Source organism: Lacerta agilis, chromosome 17 (assembly GCF_009819535.1).
Source record: "Lacerta agilis isolate rLacAgi1 chromosome 17, rLacAgi1.pri, whole genome shotgun sequence".
NCBI lineage: Eukaryota > Metazoa > Chordata > Lepidosauria > Squamata > Lacertidae > Lacerta > Lacerta agilis.
In genome coordinates, this window is record NC_046328.1 from 13,004,198 (window position 1) to 13,030,330 (window position 26,133).

Genomic DNA, 26,133 nt, shown 5'->3' on the forward strand with positions numbered 1-26,133 from the left:
ACTCACCCTAAAACCCAAATCCTCTCCCTCCCATTTACCGGCCCCCTTCCCTGGCCAATCGGAAGCCTCCGGCCAAGCTTGTGAATGGTCCTGAATAGGGCTGGCACCTCCGTTCTCACACATGGCTTCCCACATTGATGCGGAGAGTCCAGGTTTACCGTCAACAGAAAGGCAGCGAGGCCAGTTTGGAGCTCACACAGCCTTACGACATGCGGCAGGAAGAGGATCTGATTGTGTGTGTGCGCGTGCGTGGAGATGCCCTACAATATTTTGGAATATTTTTTATTTGGTTTTACAAGTATAAAATTATAACAATGGTCGACACCAACTAACCCGGTCATGTCAGACGGAATATGCCTTTGAATACCTGCTGAGTCGGCCAGTATTGTCTACACCAGTGTTTTTCAACCACTGTTCCACGGCACACTAGTGTGCCGCGAGATGTTGCCTGGTGTGCCGTGGGAAAATTTGTTTATTTGATTCCTATTCAAGAGAATTACTTTATATTATAGTCAATATAGGCACAGAGTTAAATTTTTTAACATTTTCTAATGGTGGTGTGCCTCGTGATTTTTTTCATGAAACATGTGTGCCTTTGCCCAAAAAAGGTTGAAAAACACTGGTCTACACTGATTGGCAGTGCCTCTCCAGGATTTCATACCTGGGTCTTTTAAAATTCAGCGCTTGCTTTGGAACCACGAGGGCTAGAATCTTGCTTTATTTTTAGAGGAAGGATCGTGGCTCAGTGATAGATCATCCGCTTTCCATGCAGAAGGTCCCGAGTTCAATCCTCGCCATCTCCAGCTAAGGCTCGTATCTCAAAAGCTTGTGCAGCTGCTGCCAGTCAGTGGAGACAACACACAGTTGGACGGACTCATGAGTCTGACACGGCTTGAGGCAGCTTCTTAGGGAAGTCTCCAGGGGTGCCCACTTGAATAAAATATGGGGGGGTCAGGTTGGCCCCCACCCTGCAGAATCGATCGCAAGATGTGGCACACGCACACCATTTGAATTCCAATTCTATGATTCTATCCATGGATCTACGCCTCCCCATTTAATCCCCACAACACTTGAGAACACATTTAATTCCTGTTTTAAAACAGTTGCCTTGGTTTCCCGTTCTTTTCTGGGCCCAATCCAAGGTGTTTGCATTAGGTCTTCACTTAGGAACTCTCCCCCCAAAAAACTACTTCCTTCACAACCTATTGGGTGTTCAGGTTTGTCAGAAGCGGCCTTCTTGGTGATTTCACCACCCTCAGGGTTTTCTTGGGGGTGGGTGGCCCATGAGAGAGCATCCTTGTGGCCGTTCCCTCCCCACAGAGGCATGCCTGGCACTTTCCCCTCTTTACCAAGGCCTGACACCTGAGACACGTGTTTTCAGCACCCACCCTAGCCTTGTCACTATCTTTGTTGGAATTTTTAAATGGTTGTAACCCACCCTAGATAATCAGGGCAGAAAAAGGTGAAGGACCCCTGGACGGTTAAGTCCAGTCAAAGGCGACTGTGGGGTTGTGGCGCCCATCTCACTTTCAGGCTGAGGAAGCCGGAGTTTGCCCACAGACAGCTTTCTGGGTCATGTGGCCAGCAGGACTAAACCGCTTCTGGCACAACAGGACACCGTGACAGAAACCAGAGTGCACGGAAAACACCATTTACCTTCCCGCTGCAGTGGTACCTATTTATCTACTTGCTCTGGCGTGCTTTTGAACTGCTAGGTTGGCAGGAGCTGGGACAGAGCAACGGGAGCTGGGACAGAGCAACAGGCACTCACTTTGTCACAGGAATTCGAACCACTGACCACAGCACACCACCTGTGTCCCTTAAATTAGGGTAGTAGTAGTGATATGATGATGATGATGATGATGATGATGATGATGATGATGATGATAGCAACCAGGACAACAATAACATAAAGCCTCAAGCATGACCCCCTCAGATATTTATTAGGCACCCGAAGGGACCTTGGCTCCTGGGAGTTGGCTCCTATGGAAGTCTCTGCGCCGCCCCTGCCTTTTGGAGAGTGTCTGTTGCAAAGAAATCCGTCTCTTGTTGATGTTCACACAGCGCGGTTGGAATGAGGGATTTGGGGGAGGAGAGGGAACGCCATCAGTAAGCCACCCCTGATCTCCAGGGAGATTAGTCCAGTCACAACTCAGCTCGATTACCAAGCAATGGTCTCTGCCAGTGAATAAAAGAGTCAGGAAGCTAGAAACCACGCTAGCAGCACCTTGTTGGTTTAGAAACAGATTCACTCCTGAGAGCATGGACAAACTCAGAGGGAGAGCGGCTGAGATGACCGCTGCTTCCCTTTCCTCATACCGATGACCCAGGGACCCCTTGGCAAAGGACAGTTTGATGGGACCCCTGGTATGCTCCCCCTAGCCAGATAATAATAATAATAATAATAATAATAATAATAATAATAATAATAATAATAATAATAATAATAATATTTATACCCTGCCCATCTGGCTGGGTTTCCCCAGCCACACTGAGCGGCTCCCAACGGAATATCAAAAACACGATAAAACACCAAACATTAAAAACTTCCCTAAACAGGGCTGCTGGTCGCTGAAAGGAACTGCAGGCGCCACTGTTTTCATTTCCCACAATGCCCGGGGTCAAAGCCACTTGTGGGGGGGGGCATTGTGGGTACCAAAAGTGCTCACAGATTCCATCCCCGAGATGAATATTGAGAAAATGAGAGTAGCCACACTCACAGTATACTTTTAAGATTTATTTATTAAAATTGTATGCTGCTCTTCACCCGAAGATCTTGGAGCGGTTCACAGCATAAAAACACAAAATACAAACAAGCGTCCGAATACCCCTTTAAGCAGTCATTGCTTCCCCCAAAGAATTCTGGGAGCCGTAGTTTGCTACGGATGCTAGGAGTTGTTAGGAGAACACCTGTTCCCCTTCTAGGGCTACAATTCCCAGAGTTCCCTAGGAAGAGGGATTGATCGTTAAGCCACTCTGAGTACTGTAGCTCTGTGAGGGGAATAGGGACCTCCTAACAACTCCTGGGAACTGTAGCTCCCTGAATGCTTTGGAGAAGCTACATAATGCTTTTAATGTGGCCCAGAAATGAAAGATCCACCCATCTCTAGAAAGGGCACACTTAAAATAATAATAATAATAATAATAATAATAATAATAATAATAATAATAATAATAATAACCACCTCTTCAGGGAAAATAAGGAGGAAATGGAACAGGAAAGAAAGAACTCTGATTGGATAGAAGATTTGGGCCTCAGGAGTGGGCAATAATTAGGAACTGGCGGGTCTTCTCGGTGGTGGCGCCTGCCCTCATTCTTCCAATCTTAAATTCAGCATTGGTCTGTGAATCATTTTTTTAAGTCCTCATATACATTCATCAACATTTTAGTGCGACTTGCTCTCACATTTACGTATCTGAATGGAGTTTTTCCCAAAGTGTTTATGAACAATTTCCCATAATTGGGAAAATGACATGCATCTGTATGTAATTTTCACCAAAATATGCATTTTTAGCCACATTTGCCCCTGAACATATGCATTTTCTTTGGTTGGAGAACTGCACTGCGAAATTCAGAGAAGGGTGAATTTCAAAGGGTAGCTGTGTTTCCGTCTGTATATTTGAAATGGAAGGGAAGAGCTGGAGTCTGAAATCATGTGATACTGTAGGGGGGGGCCACTGTTTTTGTTTGCTATTATGGTATGTATGTTTGCATTTTTACATTGTAAACTGCCCTGTGATCTTCGGATGAAGGGTAATAATAATAATAATAATAATAATTTGAGAAGTGTGAATTGGGTACTTTCTCATTAAATTATGAACAAAATTGATCAGTGTTCCAAGTGCATCCCTGTTTTCACCTGTGAACTATTGGAATCGGACTACGAAATGGTGTCCTCAGTTATCCCTCTAAACAAAATATTTTTGGCAGGCTTCCAAGCTGAGCTCCGCTGTTGATATGGTAAGGTGAGTATTGTTTTAATCTCCTGGAAACTAGGAAGCCAGCAAAGACGTTTCATGTTCTCAATGCTTACTTCTTTTTTGCAAAGCGGGGTGGCATTGTGTTGGGAACATAGAGTCTTCCCCCACCCCAAATCATTTAGCTAAACGGAATCGGATGCAGAGAACGGGGCATTGCAGATTGTTCCTCAGCAAAGGAAAACCACGTGTGAAACTCTTGGGAGAAGTTGTGGGTCTCTCTCTCGGCCAGAGCAAATAAGTGCTGATGTCAGATGAACCACACATGAATGAATGACTGAACAGAGCTGTGGGAGAAAAAGAGAGGGGCTGAATTGTCTGGAGGCTGGGAGGGGGAAAGAATGGGTACCCTTCGTGTTTCGAGGCTTCGCCATGGGAAAGTTTCCGTTGTTAACTAGGGATGGGGAAATCTGTCCATTTCAGTTTCTCTGTGGTTAGTTACTAGTGCCATTAAGTTGAGGGCATCAAGAAGGCTTCAAGGTGCAGGGATTGGGGAGAATTTAGTTCAGTTTGCCCTTCTGAAGAAAGATACCATCCAAAATTATGCAGTCATCCTTTGGAATTTGCACTTCTCCAAATTTGGGGGTGCCAGTTCTCCAGTGTGCATAAAAATGTTCAAGTATTTGAGCTTCATTATACACCTTTAGGTGCCAGACAAAAATGTTCCTTTTTAACCAGGCCTTTGGTTGATACGATTTACTTCCTATGCCCTTTTAAAAGGTGGCTTTGGGGGGGGGGGCTATTGGGTTGTTGTTTTTATTTTTATTGTGCATTTTGTGGTTTTGAGGACCACCTCTTTCCATATGAACCTACCCGGTCCCTGAGATCATCTTCTGAGGCCCTCCTTCATGTGCCTCCTCCTCAAGAGGTCCGGAGGGTGGCAACACAAGAACAGGGCCTTCTCTGCAGTGGCTCCCCACCTGTGGAATGCTCTCCCCAGGGACGTTCGCCTGGCGCTGGCGCCTTCATTATACACCTTTAGGTGCCAGGCAAAAACGTTCCTTTTTAACCAGCCTTTGGTAGATGTTATTGACACCCAGCACCCTTTTAGAATGTGGCTTTTTTGCAGTGTGTGTGTGTGTGTGTGTGTTATTGGGTTATTGTTTTTGGTTTGATTTTATATGTTGTGGTCTTGTGTGTGAACTACCCTGAAATCCCCCCAGGTATAAGGCGGTATATAAATTCAATAAACAAATAAAATAAATACATATATATTTGTGTGTGAAAATAGCATGCCAAAAATGCATTTCATTGAGGTAGAATTGCTTGGGTTAGGAGAAATTAGGACATAGGACACAGTGAGAACACAAGAAACTGTCTTAGTCAAATTACAGGTCCATCTAGCTCAGTACTGACTACACCGGCTGGCAGGGACAGCCTGGGATTTCAGGTCGGGTCCTTTCCCAAGCCCTACCTGGAAATGACAGGACTTGAACCTGGGACATTCTGCATGCAAAGGAGGTGCTGTACTAGTGAGTTACTGTCTTTTTGCATTCTAAAGCCGCATTCAAAATATTGGGCAAGTGCCCTCTAAGATGTTGACAAGTTTTCGTGACAGCTTCTTAAACAAGAAATCTGCAAACTGATGCAGAAATGTGGAGTAACGTAACTTAAGGCAGAAGAACCGAGAAACCAAAACTGACAAATGCACGCATCTCTGCTTTCGCCCTGCCCAACTCTCGATAGTTTACTTAATTTATTTATCCTTCCATATAAATCCCACAGTTCCTCCGAGGAACTCAAGGCGGCATAAACGGCTCTCCTCGTCCCCATCTAATCCTCGCACAGCAACCCTGCGAGGTAGGTTGGGCTGAGAAACCGTGACTGGCTCAAAGTCACCCTGTGAGCTTCATGGCTCAGTGAGGAATTGAACCCGTGTCTCCCAGGTCATATAGTAGTACATTCTCACCACTTCACCCCTGTCATCACGATCTAATCCTTTCCAGTGGTTCTCCTTCAAAGGCATCTTTTTCCATCTACGAGCCCTTGTGTCCCAAACAAATCCGTACCCACCACTTCCCTTGGTTGTGGAGTTTTCAAGTGCTTATAAAAAAGAAATGAAAGTATATCTCATTACATGGCCTTCAGGAAGGGACCATTCTAGTGTCAGTGGCCTCAAAGGTTGATGAGGGGGCTGAGGGCAGCTTAATCCTCCTCAGCCCCTAAGAACCACGGCCTTGTGTCCTTTGAACTGACCCAATATGGCAGTTTTTGACAATTAACTGGCCGCTCTCTGCTTAATTCAGGACAATGGGGGCCTCCGTACGATGGATAGACAACCTATTCTCAGCCTGGCAAAGGAGAAGCAGATGTCAACACATCTGGAATTTCTCACGAAAGAGGGATTAAGGACCGATGGCGGAAGTAGCATAATTTGGGGATAGCGTTTTATGTTTAGATTGGGCCGCTCGGCGTGGAAACGGATAAAATATCAACTCAGACGGCGACATTCGGAAGAGAAGAAGAGGGGAAGGAGGAAAAAAACACTAAAGAAGTGATTGATACCACACATACACATGGATTGACATTTTCTTTCTCTAAATAAAGAACTTAACATATATGTAATGAAGTTGTAGGTTGCAGCCTGAGTGCCAGTTTTAGGAGTCCGTCCCCCCTCAATCTGCACTTTACGTTTAAGGCAGCGTCATCCCACTTTCAACCCCGAAAGAGGACAATTTTAGCAAACTCGCGCTACTAAAATTTTAAGGAGGCATCTCTCTCAGAGGCAAAAAGAGAGATGAGAGGGTGGTAAAAAGCAAAGGAAATGATAGAGGGACCAAGAAGTCACAATGGTCCTTGGTAAACCAGTCAAAAATATAAGCAAGGATGGGATCTTTTGCAAAGATGTGTCTTGCATCACTGAATCTGTCTGCATGCTGCTCCATTCTTGTCAGCCTCTCGGATGACAGGGATCAAACGCAGCCTCTCCTGGGTTGTGAACTGTCCTGAAAGTCTCTTGCCTCGAGATGAGATCTCCATTTTGCCCGATTGAATGTTTTTTTGAGAGGGGAAGGAGTGGAAGAGATTGCGAGCGGATTGGGGGCTTGGTATGGGGGCTGGGCTGCCAACGGTACCCTCCCCTGCGGGGCGTGGGATTTCCAAGCAAGCAGGCTAGACAGCCGTGGGATGAGGCCTCAAGAAGACAACTGGATGCAGTGAGTCAGAAGGAAGGGCAAGCTAACATGTTTTGCCAGTGGAGACAGGGGGCTTATTGCTCGACGGGGATACCCGGGTCTGTTTGGCCTCGCCAAAATCCTCGGGATTCCAAGGGCTGTCTCTTTGAGCGATGCCCATTCGAGTCAGACATGAGCCATGAGCTGAGCAGGGGGTGGGAAGGGAGGAAAGGTGGGGCTTTCTGTGGCTTCGTCGCAGCTAGAGATCTAGGAGAAATTCAACGTTGGTTGTATTTTAACGCGAAGCTTCCCGATTCGCATTTCTCAAACCGGTATGCCACTATCCTTTGAATTACCCTTGGAAAGTCACACGTGTCTAACTTTCAAGTTGCAGTTTTCGAACCACACAGTGTACAACAATGCATATGTAGAAGGGAAATGTCTGTGCTTATGTCCATGACTGTATCATACCAAATAAATACAGTGGTACCCCAGAAGGCGAATGGAATCTGTTCCGGAAGTCCCTTAGACTCCCAAAACGTTTGGAAACCAACGCACGGCTTCCGATTGGCTGCAGGAAGCTGCTGCAGCCAATCGGAAGCCGCGGAATCCATGTCAGACATTTGGGATCCAAAGAACGTTCGCAAACCGGAACATTCACTTCCGGGTTTGCGGCATTCGGGAGTCAAAACATTTGACACGCAAGGCGTTCGGGATCCAAGGTATGGCTGTAAATAAAAACCATTGGGTATTAGAGGAAACTGTTTGCAAAAATGTGTTAGGATAAAGTTGCACTAAAATGCTGAGGAAGTTTAAGTAAGTATTATTATTATTATTATTATTATTATTGCTGAGGACAGATAGAGAACTGAATAGAAGTCTAGAAAAATGAGGAACTGAGAAATGGAGATAGATTTGCCTGCCTCTAGTTACAGCTGAGAAATGTTCTGTGCCAACTTTGGTGACTCTACTGATCTGTTTCCCATCTTTCTCTCCCCTCCCCAATCCATGTACTGCTCCTACCCTGATTCATTCTGCTGTTTATCAACACTTCTCCTATTTTCCCCACTTCTTACTTTGGGATCTCCCATGGCCACAACTGTCCTTACCGTCTCTCTCCCGCCCCCCCCCCCCCCGTTTATCCTATTCCACCCCCTTCTTCCCTCATCTCTAGCAGCTGTTGACTGTGTGGTCGGCCCTTGGGGTCCCTGGAGCGAATGCAATGCTCTTTGCGGTACGGGCAGCAAAGACCGGACTCGCCAGGTCACTGTGCCACCTCGAAATGGAGGAACCCCCTGCCCAGACCTAAAGCAGAGACGGGGGTGCCTTGGGGAGAACTCGGCCTGCGATACAGCAAAAGGTACGATGCTGATAGCAGTGACAAGATGCATTTACTATATAATGAAAACACATGTATATATAACAGGTACATATCTAAATGCAATTAAAACAATTGCATATACAGTGGTACCTCGGTTTTCTAATGTCTCGGAAGTCAAACGTTTTGGTATTCGAACGCTGAATACCTAGAAGTAAATGCTTCCGTTTTCGAACACGCCTCGGAAGTCGAACGGCTTCCACTGAGTATTTCTCAATTTTCTCAATTAAATTTGCAGACCGCCCTTTGAGCCTCGGTTTTCGAACGTTTTGGAAGTAGAATGGTCTTCCGGAATGGATTACGTTCAAAAACTGAGGTACCACTGTATAAAATCAATTTTATATGTAGCGATTATTTACCTATTATTCATTTATGGAATTTATATTCCTCCCTTTTCTCCCAGGAGCTCAAGGTGGTGCAGGGGGAAACGGAAGATTGTTGTGCAACAGCCTTAAGTTTCTGTTGCCAGCCTCATTATCTGTACACGCAAGGAGAATCACCGTCACCCTGTTATTCATTTCAGGCAGCAAAATTTCCCTGCCTGCAGTGAGCCTTGAGCTAACCCGCTCCTCATCCCTTCTCCTCCTCTTCTGTGAGCGAGAGCAAAATCTCCCAAGCTGACTTTGGAACAAGCCACGGTTTCACAGTATGTCCAAACCCAGGGAACTGTGGTTTGTTCTAAGCAACATTTGTTAAAACCAATCAAGGATGTGCAGTCGTTTCATCACCTGGCCTGTTGAGTAACTTTGGGTGAGAAATGCACTGACAACATTTGTGTCTACACTGCCCTGTTCTCCTTCCATAGCTGTCAACTTTCCCCTTTTCTTGCGAGGAATCCTATTCGGAATAAGGGAATTTCCCTTTTAAAAAAAAGGAAAAGTTGACAGCTATGTCTCCTTCCCCAAATTCATTTGCTGTGAACAATTCTTTGGAAGATTTACATAGCACTGTGTTTTATAGCATCAAAATGGTGTCATTAAGTCACAAATGGTGCATGCTTTGAGATTCAAAGATGGTTGTAATCAGAAACAATTTCCCAACGAATGGTTATAATTTGACTTGCTCAAATGTGAATGGATTGGTTTTAAATAAAGTAAATGCTGATTAATTTGCAGATTCTGAAGTACTGAAAGGCAGTTAAGTGCCTGTATGTAAATTTATGGTGCTCCTAATGAGAATAAGAAATAACTTTGCTCTAGCTATGCTGTCAACATTGTGCCCCTTCGATTAATTTTCAGTTTGTTCTTTCCTCTTAAATTCTCTGTGCCATAGCTGTCAAGTTTCGGATTTGAAAATAAGGGATCAGCACCCTCACCAGTCCCGGGGACAGTCTATGGTAATCCCCCAGGCTACACATTAATTTACACTAGGAAAGAGCTCTAGGAAAGAGAAATCAGGACCGGGAGAAAAGAAAGCACTTATTCACGCAGCACATGGTTAACCTCTGGAACTCCCTGCCACAGGGAGCAGCGATGGCCACCAACTTGGATGGTTTAGAAAAGGATTAGGCAAATTCATGCAGGAGGAGAGGACCACTGATGGCTTCTGGCCAGGTTGGCTCTGCCCTGCCTCCAGTTAGGGGCAGCAATGCTTAATCTGAGCACTTGTTGCCGAGAAACATTCGCCTATTTTATCTTCTTCTTCTCTATATATCTGTCTGTCTGTCTGTTTGTTATTAGGTATTTATATTCCACCTTTTTTCTCCAAGGAGCTCCCTGGTCCTAGTCCTCATTTAATCCCCACAACAGTCCTGTGTGGTAGGCAGGCAGGGCTGAGAAATGCAGGGACCCAAGGAGTCCCCAGACTCCAACTCTCCTTCCTGGAAATAAGGGAAATTTAAGGGATATCAACAATAAGGGATAGCAGCGGGAAACGGCTTGGAATAAGGGAGTTTCCCGCAAAAAAGGTAGACTTGACAGCTATGCTCTGTGCTAGCCTGACACGATGAGTGTCTTTAATCAGATAATGTCTCCTTTTCTTTCCATGGCTCTTTTGACAGAGGTGGCTAAGATCCTGCCCGATTCTTTTAAAAGGGATTTCAAGGACCCCTGGAGAAGACCTCACATGTTAACGAGGGAGAAGCTGCCAAGGTAGGCATGGCTTGGCCAAGAAACCAAGCTGTATTAGCCTCCCTGCAAAACGCGGTACATTGTGTTCTGCAGAGGACTGACACTTACGCATTCTTTTAAAAAAAGGGTGGAATTGTTTCACTAAAAAGGAGAAAACAATGATTTGCATGGGACGTGGGCATGCTGATTTATAAGGATAAATGCAAATTTAAACCTAATTGCTATAGGGCCCCTCCAGCTGGTGGGCTTTCTTGCAGTATTCTGCAATATGCTTTTGGCCACATTCATACCAGACATTTAAATCTCAGTTCTAAAAAATTCTGGAAGCTGTAGTTTGTTAAGAGTGCTGGGACGGGTTAAGAGGACCCCTTATCCCCTTCCCAGAGCTACGATTCTCAGAGTCCCCTGGGTAGAGGGTGTTATGTAATAAGTTTAACTGCAGTACTCATTCTGGCCACCCTGGCTGCAGTTCTCACTCAGGTCCCCAACATGCAAATGAAGGATTGAGAGTGCCGTTCACGGATTGGGTAGCTAGAGGGAGTTTGTTACTGTTGCAAGTTACTGAGTACTATATAAGCCAGGTGGCTAAGCTGTTGTTCAGTCCAGGACTCAGAGCTGAAGTAAAGAGCTGGTTGTTTTAAGAGCTGTGTTTTCATCCATCTCAACAGAGGGAATGACTCTTAAACCACCCAAAACGTTTTATCCTTTTCTCTCGTTTTAATCTGCGTGCTAGCTAGACCAACAGAGTCTCGTCCGTTGCCCTGGACAAATTGGCAAGCTGTTTTGGTTCCTTAGCAGATAGAGAAGGGCACTCGGAACAGGAGTGGGTCTGCATTGAACTTAAAACGATCAAGGGAATGGAGCAGCTCAACTACAATGAAAGGTTGTGGCGTTTGGGGCTTCTTAGCTTAAAGGAAAGGCAAATAAAAGGGAACATGATAGAAGTTTACAAGCTAGGCATGGGATGAAGAAGGTGGATAAAATTTCCCTTCCTCCCTCATAACTCTAGAACTCGGAGACACCCAGTAAAGCCGAATGTTGGAAGATTCAGGGACAGATAAAATACTTTGCTGTTATCTTTATTGATCATGGTTTGGAAATTATTTATTGTAATTGTTAAGAGCAAATTTCTGTTCAATTATTATTTGCTGATCTTTGATTTTATTGTGTTGCGTTGCCTTCTAATATTGATTCACTTGATATAAGCTGTTTGAAGCTGAGGTTTTTCGTGTTGGATCGGGTCATTGTAAGGTGTGCGGTCTTTGTTGTTTCCTCAGCTTGCAAACCGCCTTGTGTATCGCAGCACAGAAAGGAGACACACAAATTGAAAGCGGAGTGAAAAACCAAAGTCCTTCTTCTCGCAGAGCATAGTTTAAACTCTGGAACTTTCTCGTGCCGGAGGGCAGGGATAGCCACTAACTTGGATGGCTTGGGAAGAGGATTCGACAAATCCACGGAAGAGAGAGGGCTATGAGTGGCTGCTAGCCATGATGACCACCCTCTGCCTCCACAGTTGGAGGGCTTGACTTAATGCTTCTGAATCCCATTTGCTGGAAACCACAGGTAGAGAGAGCGCTCTTGTGTTCGAGTCCTGCTTGCAGGTTTCCCACAAATGTCAGGCTGGCCGCTGTGAGAACAGGATTCTGGATTAGATGGGCCACTGGCCTGATCCAGCAGGCTCTCCATTGCTTGATTGATTGATTTATATGCCACCCAATGCCAGATTTATGTATAAGCTAAACGAGCTATAGCTTAGGGCCCCACTCTCTTGGGGGCCCCAAAAAAATTTAAAGGGGAAAAAACTGGATGTACATTTCCAAAATATAAAATAAAATAAAATAAAACCTACATGCAGCAGCAGTGTTTTGTGTTGTGTAGGCTCCTATGATGTAAGTAATGGGCCCCGCCTGCTCCCTAAGATATCACTGGTTTGCTCATTTCTATATATAGGGTGCCTACATTCTGCATGGACTGCATGGACTGCAAATGGCCTTAGATACCTTTCGGGTCCATAAATTACCATATAGCATATATTCAACACAAAAAACAGCGACAATTCGTTGTTGACAAAGGACATATAAAGGGCCCCATTACCTTCAGTAGCTTAGGGCCTCATCAAACCTAAATCCGGCCCTGATACCACCCAGAGGTCTCAGGGTGGTTCACAGAAAAGATCACAATATATAAAATCAACATAAGAACAATAACCCAATAACACCCCCCCCCCAAAAAGAGCCACATTTTAAAAGGGTATAGGATGTCAGTCAGGTCAACCAAAGGCTTGGTTAAAAAGGAATGTTTTTGCCTTCTGCCTAAAGGTGTACCGTTATAATGAAGGCGCCAGCCGTACTTCCCTGGGGAGAGCATTTCACAGGCGGGGAGCCACTGCAGAGAAGGCTCCGTTCTCGTGTTGCCGCCCTCCACACGTCTCGAGGAGGAGGCGGCACACAAAAGAAGGCCTCAGAAGATGATCTCAGGGGCTGGGTAGATTCATATGGGAAGAGGCGATCCTTGAGGTATTGCGGTCCTGAGGCGTTTAAGCTCTTCCGTTCTTGTGAAAGCATCTCCTCCTTTCATCTTGAGATCTCCGGCTTGTTGCTCTCCTCCCCTTCTCTCCCTCCTCCTCCCCTCGTTCAGTAACCGGCTTTAGTAAATGCGAGGATGGAATTTTAAGCAGCATCATTAGCAGGATATTATTTGGGAGAGGCCTTTCCAAGTAAAAGCAAGAAAAGGAGAAAAAGTGTGGAGTGGCTGGGTCACGTACAGTATTCTTCTTCGCTGTCTCCCGTGCATAACATGGAACATAGCCAGATCTTGTTTCTGTGGGGAGGGGTTGCCGGAGGGCTCAGGGTAGCCTTGTTAACTGAGCAGCCAGCCCCAAAGTCCATTGTTTGGCTCCAGTTTGCATCATGTGCTAGGCCACATGTTCAGCATAGCTGGCTGGCTTTGCTAGTGAGGTGGTGGGGGGGGGGAGGGGATAAAAAATTCCCTGCATGGCTTGAACCTCAAATAGAGGTCCTTTTAGTTCAGGGCCAGCTTGCTGCAAAAAGAGAAGGAAGCCAGGAAAGCTGGGGGGCGCGGGGGGGGGGGCAGGAATGTTGTGAGAAAGAAAGCATTTGACTCTTTCGGATCAATCAAATTGTGCCCACCCCCAGTTAGAAATGGAGAAGGGATTCAAATCAGTTCATCTCCCTAATCCACACTTTCTAAAAATGATAGGTAAGCTGCCCTTCGATATTATCATTTCTCTGGATTTTGCAATGTGGTTCTCCAGGCTACGTTAAGGCGTACCAAAATGCACATACCTGGGTATATGTGAAAACCACGTGCAAAAGCGCATTGCGTCGAGGAAAATGGTTTTGCAAAAATGTGTGCATTTATGCATTTGTGTTGTAAACTGCTTTGAGATTCTCTCCCCTCCCCCTTAAAAATATGAAGCGGTATGGGAGTGAAAAGGAGGAGGAGGAAGAAGAAGAAGAAGAAGAAGAAGAAGAAGAAGAAGAAGAAGAAGAGAAGGAAGAAGAGGAAGAGGAGGAGGAGGAAGGAGGAGGAGGAGGAGGAGGAGGAGGTTGTGTTTTCCTTGAAGTTCCATTATACGTAACAAGGCTTGCGTTGTTGGGAAATGATTCTTTTTAAAGTAAAGCAGTTTTGGGTTTTCAGTTTTCCTCGATGCTTACGTTTGGAGGATACAGAGCAACTCATCCTTGCTGTTCCCTACATTCACCTCCTCCAGAATGGCCCTGGGAGCCAATCCTCAGTGGCTGACTCATCCCCTTTTACTCTGATTGGCTCCAATCAGCACAAAGCGGGAGAAGACCTCTTCTCAGTGGCTAAAAAGCGCCCCTTCCATGCTGATTTGTTGGTTCTGGGATTCTGGTCTTTGACACCCACCCACCCACTTGACCCTGGATCACTGCACCTCTGATCCAGACAGATTGGTAGGGCAGGGCCCCATTTGTCCTAGTGAACCAGCCTTTCATACCCTCCGAGTGTCCCTATTTTGCAGCAATAGTTCCAGATTTGCAAAAGCTGACCCAGTTTCTGGTTTGATCCCAGAATGTCCCGCTTTTCCTTAGGACGTCCCTCTTTTCTTCAAGCCAAGGAGATAAGTAACTATGCAACCTTCAGAAGACACCTGAAGGCAGCTTTGTGTATGGAAGGTTTTCTTTCAATGTTTAATATGTTATTATATATATGTGTGCGTGTGTGTGTGTGTGTGTGTGTGCGTGTGTGTGTGTTGGAAGCCACCCAGAATGGCTGGGGCAATCCAGTCAGATGGCAGGGTATAAATTATAAAATTATAATTATAATCAGGCAGAGGGCCTTCTCGGTAGTGGCGCCTGCCCTGTGGAACACCCTCCCATCAGACGTCAAAGAAATAAACAACTATCTGACTTTTTTAATTTTTATTTTTATTAAAGATTTTCTTGGTTTACAAAGTGTGTGTAATGTCTCTCGTATTTTTCCATAAAACATTTTTACAGATCAATTTTAGTTGTTGAGACATTATTCATCGCACACACAGCCCAACAAGACAATGACAAAAATCTACCGACAGCATACAAATCAATATGTCTATCTGACTTTTAAAAGACATCTGAACGCAACCCTGTTTAGGGAAGTTTTTATTGTTTGATGTTTTATCATGTTTTTAATATTCTGTTGGGAGCCGCCCAGAGTGGTTGGGAAAACCCAGCCAGATTGGCAGAGTATAAATATATTATTATTATTATTATTATTATTATTATTATTATTATTTATTAGAATAGGGTGTCCCTATTTTTTATTGGAGAAATGTTGGAGAGTATACTGTTTGCTGGATCAATCACACAAGCAGCATCTAATCCTGGCCTGGAGGACTGAGGGGAGAGGCCCCTCTGTTGCATAGTTACTTGGGAGAGCTACTAGACTTCTTCCCGGCTCTCTTTTCCTTGGAACAGAACCAGAGCAGAGAGAGAGGAAAGCAGCCAAGCAATTTCTGGATGATGTCGCCTTCCCCTCTGATGTTCCACTGATTGTCTCCGGTCGCCGGATTCTTGCACCAGAGTGTCGTGCCAGCCAGAGATTCTGGCCTAATTAGGGAGACGCAATCAAAGCCCACGGCTCCGACAGGGAGAAGCTTTGGTGTCGCTGAGATACAGCAGGCGGGCTTTGCGATGTCTGTGCATTGCTCCCGGAGCTGTTGTGTGACATCTGGCAAAATAGGCCTCCTTCGTACACAAGAAACGAAAAACCGTGAATGCAGAAACTTATGGAATATGCAGAACTGGCGGGACTTACCAGAAGAATAAGAAATCAAGATAACATTTTTTAAAAGAATAGAAATGGTTTGTTGAATATTTACAGATGAATTGTAAACAGATAAAAAAAAAACATTGGCAGGATTATTGTAACCACCTGCAGTTTCATAAGAGTATATATCTAAAGAAGATGAATAAATGAGCAAAGTAAGTTCATTTTAAACCACAAAGCCTAGGGCTTACTGATCAGAAGGTCGACGGTTCGAATCCCTGTGACGGGGTGAGCTCCCGTTGCTTGGTCCCAGCTGCTGCCCACCTAGCAGTTCGAAAGCATGTCAAAGTGCAAGTAGATAAATAGGCACCACTCCGGCGGGAAGGTAAATGGCGTTTCCATGCGCTGCTCTGTTTTGCCAGAAGCAGCTGAGTCATGCTGTCTACGTGACCCGGAAGCTGTACACCGGGTCCCTTGGCCATTAATGCGAGATGAGCGCTGCAACCCCAGAGTTGGACAAGACTGGACCTAATGGTCAGGGGTCCCTTTACCTTTACCTTAAGTTCATTTGGATATGCAGTAGGTATTAAAAACAAGTTTAAGGAACTGTGGAAAGAAGAGGAAGGAAGTCAAGTTTTGGGTTTTTTTTCATTTGTGTGTGCAGAACTAGTCACACCTTTATTTTTTATTGTATCTTACATAAATATTTAGGTCAGATCCATCATTTCTCCTTGTTGCTCCTTTGAGTTTAGTTCTTCCAAAATGTGCTCTCCCAACAAAAACACACTTGTACACAATCTGCTCCCTTGCAGGTTGACACACCTTTGAAACGTCAAAATGATTGTAAAATTAGTGAAACGTATAAACTTGAAAAGTATAAATATTTTTAAAAAAGAAAGAAAAAACCGAACCAACACAATAAACAGATGATAAACCCACCAGTGGCAAACTTTACAAAAGACCTGAACAATTTTAAATGCCAGCAATATTTATTTTTTTAAAGGACTTCTCCTGGGGTATTATTCAACTAAGTAGTTGTGCCAGAGCAAGGATGGATCACTTCATGGATCACTGCCTTGTCGTGGCGAAGGGGCTTGAATTACTCAGGAAGCTATGGACAGGTCAAGATGGACAGGTCATAGTGGAGAGTTTGGACCAAACGTGATCCACCTGGAGTAGGAACTGGCAAGCCACTCCAGTATCCCTGCCAAGAAAACTCCATGGACAAAGACAACAGGCATATAAAAGATATGACGCTGGAAGATGAGCCCCTCAGGTCGGAAGGCGTCCAACATGCTACTGGGGAAGAGCGGAGGACAAGTACAAGTAGATCCAGAGCTGATGAAGCGGCTGGGCCAAAGCCGAAAGGACGCACAGTTGCTGATATGCCTGGAAGCGAAAGGAAAGTCCAATGCTGTAAAGAAAAGTATTGCATAGGAACCTGGAATGTAAGAACCATGAACCTTGGAAAGCTGGATGTGGTAAAAAATGAGATGGCAAGAATAAACATTGACATCCTAGGCATCAGTGAACTAAAATGGACAGGAATTGGCGAATTCAGTTCGGATGACTATCATATCTACTACTGTGGGCAGGAATCCCGTAAAAGAAATGGAGTGGCCCTCATAGTCAACAAAAGAGTGGCGAAAGCTGTACTGGGATGCAATTTCAAAAATGATAGAATGATCTCGATACGAATTCAAGGCAGACCTTTTAACATCACAGTAATCCAAGTTTATGCACCAACTACCAGTGCTGAAGAAACTGAAATTGATCAATTCTATGAAGACTTACAACACCTTATAGAAATGACACCAAAGAAGGATGTTCTTCTCATTATAGGGGATTGGAATGCTAAAGTAGGGAGTCAAGAGATAAAAGGAACAACTGGCAAGTTTGGCCTTGGAGTTCAAAATGAAGCAGGGCAAAGGCTAATAGAGTTCTGTCAAGAGAACAAGCTGGTCATCACAAACACTCTTTTCCAACAACACAAGAGACGACTCTACACATGGACATCACCAGATGGGCAACATCGAAATCAGATTGATTATATTCTCTGCAGCCAAAGATGGAGAAGCTCTATACACTCAGCAAAAACAAGACCTGGAGCTGACTGTGGCTCAGATCATCAGCTTCTTATAGCAAAATTCCAGCTTAAACTGAAGAAAGTAGGAAAAACCACTGGGCCAGTAAGATACAATCTAAATCAAATTCCTTATGAATACACAGTTGAAGTGAAGAACAGGTTTAAGGATTTAGATTTGGTGGATAGAGTGCCTGAAGAACTGTGGATGGAGGCTCGTAACATTATACAGGAGACAGCAACGAAAACCATCCCAATGAAAAAGAAATGCAAGAAAGCAAAGTGGCTGTCCAATGAGGCCTTACAAATAGCGGGGGAGAGAAGGCAAGCAAAATGCGAGGGAGATCGTGAAAGATACAGGAAATTGAATGCAGATTTCCAAAGAATAGCAAGGAGAGACAAGAGGGCCTTTCTAAACGAGCAATGCAAAGAAATAGAGGAAAATAACAGAATGGGAAAAACCAGAGATTTGTTCAAGAAAATTGGAGATATGAAAGGAAGATTTCGTACAAAGATTACCACAATTAAGGACAAAAGTGGAAAGGACCTAACAGAAGCAGAAGACATCAAGAAGAGGTGGCAAGAATACACAGAGGAATTATACCAGAAAGATATGGAGGTCTCATACACCCCAGGTAATGTGGTTGCTGACCTTGAGCCAGACATCCTGGAGAGTGAAGTCAAATGGGCCTTAGAAAGCCTCGCTAACAACAAGGCCAGTGGAAGTGATGATATTCCAGCTGAACTATTTAAAATTTTAAAAGATGATGCTGTTAAGGTGCTACACTCAATATGCCAGCAAATTTGGAAAACTCAGCAGTGGCCAGAGGATTGGAGAAGATCAGTCTACATCCCAATCCCAAAGAAGGGCAGTGCCAAAGAATGCTCCAACCACCGCACAATTGCACTCATTTCACACGCTAGCAAGGTTATGCTTAAAATTCTACAAGGCAGGCTTAAGCAGTATGTGGACCGAGAACTCCCAGAAGTGCAAGCTGGATTTCGAAGGGGCAGAGGAACCAGAGACCAAATTGCAAACATGCGCTGGATTATGGAGAAAGCTAGAGAGTTCCAGAAAAACATCTACTTCTGCTTCATTGACTACGCAAAAGCATTTGACTGTGTCGACCACAGCAAACTATGGCAAGTTCTTAAAGAAATAGGAGTGCCGGATCACCTCATTTGTCTTCTGAGAAATCTCTATGTGGGACAAGAAGCTACAGTAAGAACTGGATATGGAACAACTGATTGGTTCAAAATTGGGAAAGGAGTACGACAAGGCTGTATATTGTCTCCCTGCTTATTTAACTTATATGCAGAATTCATCATGCGAAAGGCTGGACTGGATGAATCCCAAACCGGAATTAAGATTGCCGGAAAAAATATCAACAACCTCAGATATGCTGATGATACTACCCTGATGGCAGAAAGTGAGGAGGAATTAAAGAACCTTTTAATGAGGGTGAAAGAGGAGAGCGCTAAATATGGTCTGAAGCTCAACATCAAAAAAACTAAGATCATGGCCACTGGTCCCATCACCTCCTGGCAAATAGAAGGGGAAGAAATGGAGGCAGTGAGAGATTTCACTTTCTTAGGTTCCATGATCACTGCAGATGGTGACAGCAGTCACGAAATTAAAAGACGCCTGCTTCTTGGAAGGAAATCAATGACAAACCTAGACAGCATCTTAAAGAGCAAAGACATCACCTTGCCGACAAAGGTCCGTATAGTTAAAGCTATGGTTTTCCCAGTAGTAATGTACGGAAGTGAGAGCTGGACCATAAAGAAGGCTGATCGCCAAAGAATTGATGCTTTTGAATTATGGTGCTGGAGGAGACTCTTGAGAGTCCCATGGACTGCAAGAAGATCAAACCTATCCATTCTCAAAGAAATCAGCCCTGAGTGCTCACTAGAAGGGCAGATCCTGAAGTTGAGGCTCCAGTACTTTGGCCACCTCATGAGAAGAGAAGACTCCCTAGAAAAGACCCTGATGTTGGGAAAGATGGAGGGCACAAGGAGAAGGGGACGACAGAGGATGAGATGGTTGGACAGTGTTCTCGAAGCTACTAACATGAGTTTGGCCAAACTGCGAGAGGCAGTGAAGGATAGGCGTGCCTGGCATGCTCTGGTCCATGGGGTCACGAAGAGTCGGACACGACTGAACGACTGAACAACAACAACAATAGGACTCCCACCCAGGTGTCCTGTGCCATCTCCAAAGCTATGCCAGAAGGCTGGGTGCGAAACAAATTCAGGGGGAGGAAAGTGTGAAAATACTCCATTGTGTAAGGAGATATCCTTGTGCTGTTGGAACAGCATACTTATCGTTGTAAGGAATACAATCCTTAGCTATATAACCATAGCATGGAGCCAGGACTATTTTGAGAGGGCATTTCATAACAGGGGCCACCACCAAAAAGGCCCTGTCTCCATTAGCCACCCAACACACCTCATTTGGTGGGGGGCACAGAAATTTACTTAATAAATTTGCAGCCCAATCCGATGGAGATATGTGTGTATCTACTCCCACGCAGGGAAGGCAGAGGTGAAATTGGCTGTGTGCCCTACCTCACAGAGAACAGTTCTCTATCTGAAAGCATTCTATGTTTGAAGGGCTCTCCGGGTCTGGTTCCGCCATACTTTTAAAGCCCTTTAAAGCCAGTGTGGTGTAATGGTTAAGAGCAGTAGACTCGTAATCTGGTGAACTGGGTTTGTGTCTCTGCTCCTCCACATGCAGCTGCTGGGTGACCTTCTTTGAAGTCTCTCAGCCCCACTCACCTCACAGAGTGTTTGTTTTGGGGGAGGAAGGGTGTTATGTACTGAGTTGAATAGGATCCAAACTGCAGCAGTCTGATTGGTCCTAGAACAATAGGATTGAGGTTGCGGCAGTCTGACTGGTCCCAGAACAATAGGATTGAGATTGCAGCAGTCTGACTGGTCCCAGAACAATAGGATTGAGATTGCAGCAGTCTGATTGGTCTGCAGGAGCCACCCAATCCAGCTCCAGGTGGAAGTGAATCCGCACTCTGATTGGCATACAGGAATATCCCGGAATTAGCCAATCACGTGGGGCCCATTGTGTAAATAGTGTATATAAAGCAAACGTTTTGGGGGAACTACACTCCTCACTACTATGAGCTGAATAAAGAGCATGAAAGTCACACTGGACTCCGAGTATCTTTCAAAGGGAAAGGAGAATGTTAGCCACTTTGAGACTCCTTCGGGTAGCGAGATATCAAATCCAAACTCCTCCTCCTCCTCCTCCTCCTCCTCTTCTTCTTCTTCTTCTCTGATACTACTTTAAACAGTCATGGCCTCCCCCAAAGAATTATGGGAGCTGTAGTTTGTTAAGAGGTTTTTTTAGGAGGCCCCTGTTCCTTTGACAGAGCTTTAGTCTGGCCTGGACCACCACAGAACAGGATGGTCTGTTTTGCCTCCGGGAATGCTGTTTGGGAGCCAGGAATAAACAGGAAGTCGCAGAAGCAAATAAGAAGCTTTGGATTATGAATCCCAAGAGAAATACCTAAGTAGCATTCCTTGGTCATCCCTGCAAGTTATCCATGCTCGATGCAGCCACCATATTATAAACAGAGAAAAAGAACAAACACATCTGGCCAACCCTGTCTCCTTTATGCTAGCACTGACCTTTGGTGTGTAAATTGTGTATTCATCTTTCTTTCTTTCTTTCTTTCTTTCTTTCTTTCTTTCTTTCTTTCTTTCTTTCTTTCTTTCTCTCTTTCTTTCTCAGTCTCTGGACAGCATTCACCCCCCTTCTCCAAAGTCACAGAGAGCTCAGAAAGTGGCAGAACAGAAAGCACAGAGGGTACAAACTCAGATTACAAGACGTAGGAGTCGCGTAGATTAATAGGGACTGAAGGGGTTTGTGATCCTTAATTGGGAGCACCACCATTTCTAGGAGATGTGTTCTTTGTTCTCTCGCTGTGATTATGAAAGTTTGTAACTGGTAAGAAGACTCCTTTTCCTTTGTTCTGCTTATCTACTGCCACGGGGGAAAGAAGCCGATTTCCTGTAGGCTGACAATATGTTTCTATCATGCCACCTCTTGCTCACATTTTCTTTAAACTAAAAAGTCCCAAATGCTGCCACCTTGTATTGCATCTCTCCCCCCGCCCCCTGCAATCCTGTTGTTGGTGGCATCCATCTTTCTCTAGAGACGATGACCTCCATTTGTGTATGTCTGGGGTGCAGAGGGATGGAATGGTTTGAAGGCAATTTAACCAAGCATGGAGATCTAACCCTTTCCTTGCTCCTTCTCTGTGCTTTCCAGTTACTGCATCTACTTCCGCCTGACGCAGGTGAGCCCTGCTTGCCGCCTGCATTTCTGGAGCAGGCCGCTAGCGAGAGAGCGTCGTGTCTGCGTGGAGTGCCAAGGGAATGCCGTGGGCAGCAAGAAACGGTGCCAAGGGGACGGTCTGCAGGGGGCCAGGTGTGTGGTTGCAGATTCCTTCAATAAACAGACCCCCTGTGATCATTGAGGCAGCTTTACTTGGTCCAGAGCAACAGCGGCCATTGGCGGAACCCACAAAAGCGGACTCTGCAGGCCTATAAATCACACAGGCTTATACCGAGGTTTTCCCTTGCCTTAGTTTTACACGTGCATAGAAATTAAGTCATGTTCTCAGAGGGAAAGCCTGTCTGCATTGTCAGAGCTGGATACCTGACCCAGCAAGAACAGTGTGCCGACTCTCTGCCAGGCTAGCTCGTGGCTGTGTCTTTTCCTGCACAAATATTATTTTTTAAATTAAATTTTCTAATTTGCATTTCAAAATATTCATTTAAACAACCTATTAACTAGTGTCTTCCCTTCTTCTCTTTCCGTGGTTCATTTTGCAAACCAAACATCCCTGCATATTTTACATAAACTAAACCATTCAGTAAACCATTGTTGCAGCCATCAAAACCTATTTACCGGTACACTGTTGAATTTATCTTTAGGCTAACAACGTTTTTAAATGAACACAGTTTTCACCCATATATTCAGTAAACATTTTCCAGTCTTCTTTAAACACATATTCTTCTTGTACTCTTATTCTATATGTTACCGTATTTTTCCGCTCCATAAGATGCACCTGAACATAAGACACACCTAGTTTTTAGAGGAGGAAAGGGGGAAAGCCCTGTTTTTTTGAGGATCAGCTGAAAGTGGTGCGGCTTTTTTTGCAAAGGGAAAAGCCCTGATTTTTTGAGGATCAGCTGAATGTGGTGCAGCTTCATTTTCAAAGAGGAAAAGCCCCGTTTTTATCGGGTTCAACTCACAGTTCTGCAGCTTCTAGTCCTACAGCCATTTCTACAGTTTCCAGACAGATAATCTAATCAGCCAGTCACATGTCGCTGGGGAAACAAACAGCCTCCCTCTGCATTCAACAATGGGCAAGGGGGCGGGGCTGGAAAGGGAGCCCTATCTCTCTCTGATCACTTGCGGAACAGCTGTTCAGCGGCTTCCTTTCAACACCCCCTTCTCTCTTTGTAAAAAAAAGAAGAAGAGCACAATCTGCTTTGGGCCCCTAGGCAATCCAGCTCCAGGGACCATGCATTCGCTCCATAAGACGCACAGACATTTCCTCTTACTGTACTTTTTAGGAGGGAAAAAGTGTGTCTTATGGAGCGAAAAATACAGTAAATCTGAAAGTTGCACGTATTCCATCAGTTTAAGTTGCCATTCTTCTTTGGTCGGGACCTCACTCGTTTTCCATTTTGGGGCTAACAAAACATGGGCTACAGTAGTAGTATACATAAACAACCTTTTTTGACACCTGGGAATTTCAGTCTGAATTATCCCCCACAGAAAGGACTCTTTGTGTTTTTTTTAGGAAAGCACCTTTTACCCTTTTACAAGTCCTCCGTATATGACAAAACATACCCTCAACCTCGTTACATCTACAGCAGCGTTCCCCAACCTTGGGCCTCCAGCTGTTTTTGGCCTACAACTCCCATTATCCCTGACCACTGGCCTTGCTAGCTAGGGATGATGGGAACTGTAGTCCAAAAACAGCTGGAGGCCCAAGGTTGGGTGAACACTGATTTACAGCACTTATCTGATTCGGACTTATACATTTTAGCAAGTCTACTCGGAGTTAAATACCATCTGGAAATCATTTTCTGGTAGTTCTCCTTCAATGAATAACATGCTGTGAACTTCAAATCGCTCTTCCAAAGTTCTCCCCCAGAGATTCAACTCTATATTATGTCCTATATTGCCCAGTGTGTCACGGAAGTTTTAAAAAGCTCGTCTTTTGTTTCCTAATCTAACAACAGATTGCACATTTAGATAGCTATTATCCTGCACAAATATTGTTAATACACTCCAATTATGCAGATTCCTCCTGACAATATCCTTTCACACTCTCTTTTTACAGTTTTTAACGTCTCTTCACATGCAGGCTATCTATCAAAGCATGTACTATAATTTCTGCTGTAGATCTCTGAGGGGAATGGGGCAGGGGTTTTCTTTCTTATACAAGGATTGAGGCACACGGTCAGTGCTATCAGTATATGCAAATGCCTGGCTCATTTAAGACTATATTTAAGTCTTTATTCTCAACAATGGAACTCGCAGGCGGAGAAATACTTTGGTTTTCATAAATATTTATTCTCTGTAAAGGGAATTTTGGGGTAAAAAGGGGAAAAAACCGCTACAAATAAGTCAGAAATTAAATGGTTATAGCAAAAGATAATAAAAAACCCTATGGAAAATCGCTTAGAAATAATATTTTTGCTCTCCTGCGCCATCTGCTGTTGCATGTTTATAACACATTCAAATCGCTGGTTGTTTTTTGTTTTTTTGTTTACTAATGTAGCTGAGTCTTTTGTGTGAGTTACTGCTTTATTACCCCTTTGAAGCCGTGCTGTAGTGTTGAACTTCTGTCCTTCCAGGCTGTGAAACATTATGATTTGATTTACAGTAGAACCTCTACTTACGACCGCCTCTACTTGGGCCCGATCCAAGTTGCGACCGCGTCAAACCCGGAAGTAAATACCGGGTTTGGCGCGATCCGCGCACACGCAGAAGCGGCTTCTGCCCGTTTGCACATGCGCAGAAGTGCGCTGCTGCCGAATGCGCCTGCGCACAACGGCGCTTCCACCAGCGACCCGTTTCGCCTGAAGGACGGGTCGCCGGAACGGATTATGGTGGTAAGTAGAGGTTCCACTGCATTTATTTATTTTATTCGTTGTTGGTTTTTTTTCATTTTTGTTATCTCTGCGCTTTATTTATTTATATTGCTTTTTGTAACAAATCAATTTTTTAAAAAAATAAAAGAAGGACCTGGAAACTGTAGCTCGCCGACTCAATCCTATTTTCTGTCTTTCTCTAGAACATTCTGGACTGCGGCGTCCATCGCTGGCTGCCAAGGATCTTGGGTGCAGGAGTCTCTACAGGAAAAATGTGTGTGCCCTCAACTCTCGTTTATCTTCATATGACGTCATGTCGGGCTGAATGGCAATCTTAAGAAAGAGAGGAAAGACCAAACACCAGCCGCAGCTGTTTTGGGGTGTTTTCTTTTGGTAAAGAAGAGAGCTGAATGGCAATACTCAAGCTACATTTTGGCAGCCATTATGCACCGACACTCATGGTTTCCACTTGTTTTATTCTGGACACCTGACCGTGTATTGTTTCCAAGCACAAGAACGTCTGATTCAATCTCTCTTTGTTAAAAAAAGAAAAGAAAAGAACTGCATATATATACATATACATTATATACCTCTGAAAAGGTATGCTACCTCCACAATTGCCGCTAAAATGGAAGACTTTATTTAAGACAGGAAAATTCCCCCCCCCCCCCAGCCCAAGAAACATATTCCCTTCTGGGGTCAAATCTCCATTATGGGTGGAACCAGAGTCAAAAGTGGGCAGAGCAATGAATGTCAATTTTATATTTGCGCATTGTGGGAATGTTGTGGATACTAGGAGATGATATATTGATTTAATAGCCTCCTTCCTAACTCATGCTTGTGAGTCAGCTGCAGAGTGCATTCCCAATATACAGCAGGAAGCAAGTTGGTAGATTCATTTGAATCTCTTTACTTAAGCAATCTAATCTGGCCCTCTTTGAAAAAAGCTTGGGCACCCCTGATTTAAGCAATCTAATCTGGCTTTGTCCAGATTGGGTTCTGTTCCTAGCAAGTCCCCTTTTAACCCTCCTAAAAAGAATAAAGACACAACAATCTTCTTTTAAAAGTAATAAGAGGTTTACTCACATTCAGTTCACAGTTGGATCCCAGAAGGCAGGCTTTAGCTTGGAGTTACAGAAGAGGGTTTGA

General features: G+C 44.5%; 1 protein-coding gene across 2 annotated transcripts in view; it reads left to right on the top strand.

Annotated features, from left to right (window-relative positions):
- Nucleotides 1–25,525, top strand: part of LOC117039172 (somatomedin-B and thrombospondin type-1 domain-containing protein-like) — a 28,284-nt gene extending 2,759 nt beyond the window's left edge. Inside the window, exons 2-5 of one of the 2 annotated variants that reach the window (XM_033136240.1) lie at nucleotides 8,266–8,451; nucleotides 10,469–10,559; nucleotides 22,142–22,300; nucleotides 25,188–25,525. In XM_033136240.1, coding sequence (XP_032992131.1) covers nucleotides 8,266–8,451; nucleotides 10,469–10,559; nucleotides 22,142–22,300; nucleotides 25,188–25,293 — 542 coding nt within the window. In that variant the 3' untranslated portion in view covers nucleotides 25,294–25,525. The remainder of the gene's footprint in view (nucleotides 1–8,265; nucleotides 8,452–10,468; nucleotides 10,560–22,141; nucleotides 22,301–25,187) is intronic. The other variant, XM_033136242.1, reaches the window with a different exon arrangement.
- The last annotated feature ends 608 nt before the right edge of the window (nucleotides 25,526–26,133 follow it).